The 9831-nt window shown below is 38.2% G+C and overlaps 1 protein-coding gene across 1 annotated transcript; it reads right to left on the reverse strand.

Moving 5' to 3' along the window:
- Positions 1–9004: 9004 nt before the first annotated feature.
- On the reverse strand, positions 9005–9589 carry LOC134367568 (RNA polymerase II subunit A C-terminal domain phosphatase SSU72-like). Its single transcript, XM_063084314.1, has one exon. It carries the CDS (start codon positions 9587–9589, stop codon positions 9005–9007), a length of 585 nt encoding a protein of 194 aa, XP_062940384.1.
- Positions 9590–9831: the final 242 nt, after the last annotated feature.

Here is a 9831-nt window from a genome sequence, read left to right on the forward strand (position 1 = left end):
CTACATAGTGCTACAAAGGCACGCAGAGAGACCAGTCGTCTGTGCCTAGCAGAAACCTGGTAGACTTCCTGGGCGAGGCAGTGCCAAGCAGGGTCTTGAAGGCCCAGCTGATAGACGAGGGGTGCAGAAGACACGCCCCAGCCCAGCACAGTGCGCACAGAGTGGGGAGACGTGTGGCCAGGGAGGTGGAGACTCGACAGAAACCACACACCTGGTGGGGTCGCCACTGCACGATCTAACAGCCTGGGCCAGAGCACACAGAACAGGGAGAAGTCCTGCACAGGAAGTGAAAGCTCAACAGAGATCACACACCCTGTGGTACGTGATCCACCAGTCCAGCAGAGTCCAAGCTGATCAGAAAGGTGGCTCCCCGGAGAAGCCCAAGACCCGAGGCAACCACACACACAAGGCACTAGAGGCCAACTGAGCAGTCACGGAGGGAGCCATACGAAATTGGCAACCACAGCAACATCCTAGTTAGTCATTAGTCTCAAACAACCAATAAAATGCTAGGAATAAATCAACACCTTTCAATAATAACTCTTAATGTAAAAGGCTTAAATTCCCCAATTAAAAGACACAGACTGGCTGACTGGATCAAAAAGCAGGACCCAACTATATGCTGCCTACAAGAGACCCACCTCACCCATAAAGATTCACACAGACTAAGAGTGAAAGGATGGAAAAAGATTTACCATGCAAATAGAAAAGAAAAACGAGCTGGAGTAGCTATTCTTATATCTGACAAAATAGACTTTAAACTAAAAACCATAAAAAGAGACAATGAGGGACACTACTTAATGATAAAAGGTCTGATCCATCAAGAAGACATAACAATCATAAATATATACGCACCCAATGTTGGAGCAGCCAGATTTATAAAACAAACTCTATTAGACCTAAAGAAGGAAATAGACACTAATACCACAATAGCAGGGGACCTGAACACCCACTGTCAATATTAGACAGATCATCTAGGCAAAGAATCAGTAGAGAAACACAAGATCTAAACAAGACTCTAGACCAATTGGAATTGGCAGATATCTACAGAACATTCCACCCAACAACCTCAGAATATTCATTTTTCTCATCAGCACATGGATCATTCTCCAGGATAGATCACATATTAGGTCACAAATCAAGTCTCAATAAATTCAAAAAAATTGGAATTATCCCATGTATCTTCTCAGACCACAATGGATTAAAACTAGAAATTAATAACAAACGAAACTCTGGAAACTGTACAAACACATGGAAATTAAACAGCATTCTACTTAATGACATATGGGTCCAAGAAGAAATCAAGCAGGAAATCAAAAAATTTATTGAAACTAATGAAAATAATGATACATCATACCAAAACCTGTGGGATACTGCAAAAGCACTATGGAGGGGAAAATTTATTGCATTAAACGCTCACTTCAGAAGAATAGAAAGATGGCAAGTGAACAACCTAACACTTCACCTTAAAGAACTAGAAAAACAAGAACAATCCAATCCTAAAGTTAGCAGACGGAAAGAAATCATTAAGATCAGAGCAGAACTGAATGAAATTGAAAACCAAAAATCAATTCAAAAGATCAACGAATCAGAAAGTTGGTTTTTTGAAAAGATAAATAAAATTGACAAACCATTAGCATGGCTAACAAAAAAAAGAAGAGAGAAGACTCAAATAACAAAAATTAGAAATGAAAAAGGCGATATTAAAACTGATTCATCTGAAATACAAGGAATCATTCGAGACTACTGTAAACAACTATACGCCAACAAATTTGAAAATCTGGAGGAAATGGATAAATTTCTGGACACACACAAACTCCCAAAACTGAACCGTGAAGACGTAGAAAGTTTGAACAGACCAATAGCAATAAAGGAGATTGAAGCTGTTATCAGAAGGCTCCCAACAAAGAAAAGCCCAGGACCAGATGGATTCACAGCAGAATTTTACCAAACATTCAAAGAGGAATTGACACCGATTCTTTACAAAGTATTCCAAAAGATTGAAACGGACGCAAATCTCCCAAACTCATTCTATGAAGCAAACATCATCCTGATACCAAAACCAGATAAAGCTATAGCCAATAAAGAAAACTACAGGCCAATAACCTTGATGAATATAGATGCAAAAATCCTCACTAAAATACTAGCAAACAGAATACAGCAACACATACGTAAAATTATTCATCACGATCAAGTGGGATTCATCCCAGGGATGCAAGGTTGGTTCAACATACGCAAATCAATAAATGTGATACACCATATTAATAAACTCAAACACAAGGACCATATGATCATCTCTATAGATGCTGAAAAAGCATTTGATAAAGTTCAGCACTAATTCATGACAAAGACCCTCTGTAAGTTAGGTATAGAGGGAAAGTATCTCAACATAATTAAAGCCATATATGCCAAACCTACAGCCAATATCATCCTGAATGGGGAAAAGCTGAAAGCTTTTCCTTTAAGAACTGGAACTAGACAAGGATGCCCACTCTCACCACTCCTATTCAACATAGTGTTGGAAGTACTAGCCAGAGCAATCAGAGAAGAGAAGGAAATAAAGGGCATCCAGATTGGAAAAGATGAAGTCAAACTGTCCCTGTTTGCAGCTGAAATGATCCTATATATCGAACAGCCTAAAACCTCTACAAAAAAACTGTTGGAATTGATAAATGACTTCAGCACAGTAGCAGGATACAAAATCAACACACAAAAATCAGTAACATTTCTTTTCTCCAATAGTGAACATGCAGAACGAGAAATCAAGAAAGCCTGCCCAGTTACAAAAGCCACCAAAAAAATAAAATACTTAGGAATTGAGTTAACCAAGGAGGTGAAAAATCTCTATAATGAGAACTACAAACCACTGCTGAGAGAAATTAGAGAGGATACAAGAAGATGGAAAGATATCCCATGCTCTTGGATTGGAAGAATCAACATAGTGAAAATGTCCATACTACCCAAAGTGATATACAAATTCAATGCAATCCCCATCAAAATTCCAAAGACATTTTTCTCAGAAACGGAAAAAACTATCCAGACATTTATATGGAACAGTAAAAGACCACGCATAGCCAAAGCAATGCTGAGCAAAATAAATAAAGCTGGAGGCATAACACTACCTGACTTTAAGCTATACTACAAAGGTATAATAACCAAAACAGTATGGTACTGGCATAAAAACAGACACACTGACCAATGGAATAGAATAGAGGATCCAGAAATCAACCCACACACTTACTGCCATCTGATCTTTGACAAAGGCACCAAGCCTATTCAGTGGCGAAGGGACTGCCTCTTCAGCAAATGGTGCTGGGATAACTGGATATCCATATGCAGGAGAATGAAACTAGACCCATACCTCTCGCTGTATACTAAAATCAACTCAAAATGGATTAAGGATTTAAATATACACCCTGAAACAATAAAACTTCTTAAAGAAAACATAGGAGAAACACTTCAGGAAATAGGACTGGACAAAGACTTCATGAATACGACCACAAAAGCACGGGCAACCAAAGGAAAAATAAACAAATGGGATTATATCAAACTGAAAAGCTTCTGCACAGCAAAAGAAACAATTAAAAGAGTTAAAAGACAACCAACATAGTGGGAGAAAATATTTGCAAAATATATATCTGACAAAGGATTAATATCCAGAATATATAAGGAACTCAAACAACTTTACAAGAAGAAAACAAGCAACCCAATTTAAAAATGGGCAAAAGAACTAAATAGGCATTTCTCTAAGGAAGATATCCAAATGGCCAACAGACATATGAAAAAATGCTCAACCTCACTCAGCATCCGGGAAATGCAAATCAAAACCACATTGAGATACCATCTAACCCCAGTTAGGGTGGCTAAAATCCAAAAGACGCTGAACGATAAATGCTGGTGAGGTTGCGGAGAAAAAGGAACTCTCATACGTTGTTGGTGGGACTGCAAAATGGTGCAGCCTCTATGGAAAATGGTATGGAGGTTCCTCAAACAATTGCAAATAGATCTACCATAAGACCCAGCCATCCCACTGTTGGGAAAATACCCAGGGGAATGGAAATCATCAAGTCGAAGGTATACCTGTTTCCCAATGTTTATCGCAGCACTCTTTACAATAGCCAAGAGTTGGAACCAGCCCAAATGCCCATCACCAGATGAGTGGATACGGAAAATGTGGTACATCTACACAATGGAATACTACTCAGCTATAAAAACGAATGAAATACTGCCATTTGCAACAACATGGATTGACCTTGAGAGAATTTTATTAAGTGAAACAACTCAGGCACAGAAAGAGAAATACCACATGTTCTCACTTATTGGTGGGAGCTAAAAATTAATATATAAATTCACACACACACACACACACACACACACACACACAAACCGGGGGGGGGGAAGAAGATATAACAACCACAATTATTTGAACTTGATACGACCAGCAAACAGAAAGGACATTGTTGGGGGGGGGAGGGAGAAGGGAGGGAGGTTTTGGTGATGGGGAGCAATAATCAGCCACAATGTATATCGACAAAATAAAATTTAAAAAATAAATAAATAAATAAAAATTTAAAAAATTAAAAAAAATTTTTTTAAATGAAAAAAAATATCTATTAAGACTAGAATTACAGTGTGACAATATGTGTAATATAATCCCAAGTAATGTTTCAACTAGATTAAAATAATTTGTGTTTTTACTTTAAATATAATTGTCTCTTTTGTCTTTGTGATGATAACCCATTTATCCAAAAATTGGGATAGAGGTTTCAAATACATGTTGATGCAAAAATTCAGATGTCTGAATCAAAGCTAAAATTGTTCTGTTACAACTATTACACTTACCTTTCTTTATAAATCTCAAGTAACATTACTTAAGTTGATTGTAATGTCCAAGCAAACAAAGGTTCACAACTGGGATGCATTAAAATCTAAATAAGTAATATTAAATTACTTTCAAAAACTATTATAAAATTGTGTAGATCTATTGAATCTTTCTAGTGCTATCCTCTAGTAAACCAGGGTCCCTTAGGGAGTAGTTGATTTTTGTGATGCAAACGGGAATGTGCAAGCTGAACCTATATGTCTTGTTGTTTTTAAATAGTCTAGGAGTACGAGACACAGGAGCAAGTTCAAATGAGCTACCAACTGCCAAACTGTGACATATGATCATCGAAGAGAGAATTATTATATTTAATTAAAACCAGACAAGTCTATGAAATGCCAAGAGTCTATAATGTACTCAAAGGGGAAAATTATTATTTCTTCCTTTTCAAATGACTAGTACTATACTCAGCTGATTTTATGAGGAGAAGATGACAGACTGATATCACAGTTTGTTGAGGCATTCCGTATACAGGTATGAAAAACTAACCAATCGACCTATATGAACCGTGCCATGTTCTACAGTGTGAAGATTAGAGCCACATCAAAAATGGTGTCATATATCCCTGCCTAAGGCCATAGCTAGTCCTGTTCAGAACCTAAACTGAAATAAAGAACGTGCTTTACTGGATGTAAGATCCCGAGTTGTCATATCATAGTGCATTGTACAGCATAACACCTCAGGGAGAGATTTGTGAGTATTTCTGACAGAGCAACAGTTAGCACAGGACCCAACTAGAACCTTCTTCAGCCCCAACTTCACTTTCAGTCTCCTCATAATCAAATAAAACTAGCATTTTTAGAAAAGAATGTACTCGTAATTGCTCTCATGACAGGTAAAAACAATGTTCTAGGGCATAACCACTATGAATTTACCTGTGTATAACAATCACCCTAGAGGTTGCTGGTTTGTGTCAGTGAATCTCAGAATTAAAAAATGCCATTCCAAAGGGAAGGATAAGAGACTTTGCCAATGCAGAGAGAAAGGGGCTCGCTACAACTGAGTGAATAGGTTAATCTTCATGAAATTGATCAGCTTTCATCTGCTTCCTGCTAATGTCTTTTTGTTTCACAAGTTCAAGGACTTAAAAGCAGTGCTACCATCTTTATGGTGGATCAGTATGTGAGAGATTTAAATATCTAAATGTGTGTCTGTGCCAATATTCCCCATAGTTCTAAAGAAATATTCCCATGATGCAGTAACTTTCACTTGGTGTGATAATATGTCATTTGAAAAATTTTGAGTAAAAGCTACCTTAACTGTAGTAAGTATGGGAGCTAACAAAGTTTTCTGAGTGAGGAAAGACAGGGCTTATGTATACTACAGATGACTAATAACACAGACAACTCCTCAGACCAAATGACAAGAAAAAAATGTAAAGTCATATGGATCTCAATATTATTTTATCCAGCAAAAAGGAGTATGTGACATTATTAATGAATCATGGCACATATACATTAAAAATAATTCAGAACTTATCCATAATACAAGTGGTCTTCAAAAAGATCATGGGTAAGTTTGTATTATCATTTAATTGCATTTTTCAATGAACTTTTTGAAGTACTCTTTTATAACCACTCATAGTAATATAGAAGCCTTCATATTGTATGAGCCTAGCATTGGCATAATTAGTCTGGGGCAATATGTTAAAAGGCTAAGAACTAAAATTGTTCCAGGTAACAAAATTATACTAAAAACGATTTTCGCTTTACATCTAAAAAATAATGATTAAAAGCGACTAACTATACCTATCAAAACAAATAAAAAAAACATCCTAAAATACATTAAAAACTTAAATGTTTTCAAAAAGGCATTAAAGGATGTGTTGTGTAAGTTATGTGTATGTATATCTATAAGTTAAAGAATAATTTTGTTCCACCTTCTTTAAAATTAAAACTAAAGCATAGGTCACAAATTCTTTAAAGTCCTAGTTTATTTATTATTCAAAGGGATAAGGAAGACTAAATGGAGTGGCTACGTTTGGTAGTGTTGGAGAACACAGTGGAAGAAGAACCTTAAGCCAAGGGGAATAAAGATTTTCCTTTAACTTTGAATGAATACATGATCTGTCTCTTGTAAATATAACGACAGTTTCCATTGTATGTTTGGTCTTCAATGGTTGAGAGAGCCTGTAATATGACATTTTTAACTACAAAGGCTGTAGTCTGTAACCTTAGTGTTTAAATTTACTACAGGAATTACATTTTAAATGTTTATTATAGAAATGTGTTTGTATTTCTAAAGTTAAAAATGATAGAACTTCAAATTTGTCACTGAAAATTACATTTGCTAAACGACGTCGTGATACAAACCCATTTTTTATTACCTCACTGGACTTATTACGATTTGCCTCAACATAAATTTTCTTGCCAGTTAGAAAAATGTATAGACTTATAATCTGAGCTATTTTTCTTCTTGTGTGTTGTTCAAATAAAATAAATGCTGTTTACAGATGCTGTTTTTCTTCACTAATAAAAGGAAAAAATCGGTTTTTCCATATAACTCAGAGATGAACAGCAAAAAGAAAAAAAAAACACACCTTAATTTAAAAGTTGAACGTTAGTCATGTTTGATCCTAGACCTGCCACTGGGAACTGTTCACTGGTTCCGTCTACAATTCAAGTGCTGACCTACTAACATTACACACTGGGTCCCATTTCACCCTCCTTTGACATTTCCTTCTTTTCTCTTCAGCTCCTTTGCCTCCTACATCCAAAATATCTTGGCATTTCTTAGAAGATTATGGGACTATTCATAAATACAGACCTTACTCACATTGGGTATTATCAGATTTGCTTGTGTGTGTGTGTGTGTGTGTGTGTGTGTGTGTGTGTGTGTGTGTACACACCCAGTCTGACGGGAAAGAGTCTGATATCTCAGTTTTTTTTTTTAACTGTGGTAAAACATACATAGAATCTTTATCATTTTAACCATATATAAGTGTGCAATTAAGTGGCATTAAATACCTTCATATTATTGTGTAAACCTCATCACCATCTTAGTCTGTTTGGATTGCTGTAACAAAATACTTTAGCCCAGGTCATTTACAGCAACAGAAATTTATTGCTCACAGTTCTGGAAGCTGGAAGTCCCAGATGAAGGTGCCAGCAGATTTGGTGTCTGGTAAGGGCTGTTCCTCCTGATGGCACCTTCTATGTATTTTCACGTGACAGAAGGGACAAACAGTGTATTCTCACATGGTGGGAGGAGCAAACCGGCTCCCTCAAGCCCTTTTATAAAGGTACAAATCCCATTCATGAGGGATGAGCCCTCATGGCATCATCACCTTCCAAATGTTTCACCTCTTAATATCGTCACCTTGTAAGTCAGGTTTCAACACATAAACTTTACATTTTTTTATTTTTTGTGGCCAGTACAGGGATGGAACCCCAGACCTTGGTGTTAAACATGAATTGTAGAGGAACACAAACATTTGGACTGTAACACTATCTATACCCACAACTTTAAAAAATCATTCTCAAACACAAATCTCTGTACTTGATAGCATACTGCATAATAGCTAGAGAGGCTTTTGAATGTTTTTGCCACAAAGAAATGATAAATGCACGAGGTGATTGATACATTAAGTACCATAGTCTGATTATTATACAACATTATATATGTGTCAAAACATCAGATGGTACCCCATAAATATGTAGCATATATCAGAATCTCCTCTCCCCCCCCTTTTTTGACCAGTAGCATCCACTTACTGGACAATTCCAGGTTCTTTCCTAAAAAGAGGCAGCTCGTGGCTTTATTCAGGTATTTCTACAGTCCAGCCAGTTAGGGGAGAAGAAAACAGAAAGGCACGTACAACCACAGACGCACATATGTTGGGGGAAATGTACTATAAACCATTTTTTCTTCTTTTTTTGGTTACAGAAAAAAACTTCGTTTTCTATGTCTTATTCATAAGTAAAAGGGGGATAGAAAAAACTTGTTTTTAATCTGGTATTTATATGTGTCTTCCCATTTCACATGTACAGGTTATTCAAGTAGCAGTGCTGTCTACCGAGGCAATACCTAAAAGCCAAAAGAAATACTAGGAAGGAAAAGTCCTAACAATTGGAAGTTCAAGAAGATACCTTCAGGAGGCTGAGCCACGAGTGGCCAGCAGCATCAGTAGAAGCACACGGTGTGCAGAAAGGTCTTGCCCGTCTTCTTCTCCAACTCCTGCAGCAGCTCCTCCATCTTGTTGTCCATGTCCTCCAGGAGCTGAAGACACTGGCAGATCTCACAGATGAGGAACGCTCCAAGGGTGGCCTCTTCTTGGTTGTCCTGGATGTCCACGTTGACCACGTGCACTGGCTGGCAGGTCTCCTGTTCTCTGGAAGTCAGATGTTCTACCACCTTGTCGTAGACTCTCTCTTCACACGTGAGGATCAGATCAAACACATCGTTGCAGCTCTGGAACCTTTCTGGCCGGGGCTTGATTCTCTTATTTCTGTCCAGCATATACAAAATGCCATTGCTTGTATAGAATTCTTTGTCTTTCCTAAGAAGATCATTGTACATCTGATCATATGTGGTACTGAAATCATAAACATTCGGCTTGTGGGGTGTTGATCCTGGAAGCTTCACGCGAGTTGCTGTTCCAAAGGACCGGACATTGAATCCTCGTTTGCTGAGGACGTTGTGTGCCTCCATGCTCCGATTCTGGTTGCATGAGCACACCACAGCCACCCTCAGTGGTGACGACTGCATGGCGACAGCAGCTCTGTCAGCTCCGTTCAGCTCCAGGACGCCCTCCCGGCTGTGGGTCTTCAGCATGAGCAAAATGGCGGCGGTGGCGGCCGGAAGTCAGGTAGGAGGAAGCATCAGCTGTGGCGCAACACATGGGGACGCGCAACACAGGGGGACGCACAGCAGGGCGTCTGCAAGGCTCCCGGAAGTCCTCGCTGGGTCCCGGAGCACCAGGCCTGGGCCAGAGAGGAGGCCCCGCCCCT

The sequence above is a fragment of the Cynocephalus volans genome, chromosome X, assembly GCF_027409185.1.
Source record: "Cynocephalus volans isolate mCynVol1 chromosome X, mCynVol1.pri, whole genome shotgun sequence".
Taxonomy (NCBI): Eukaryota; Metazoa; Chordata; class Mammalia; order Dermoptera; family Cynocephalidae; genus Cynocephalus; species Cynocephalus volans.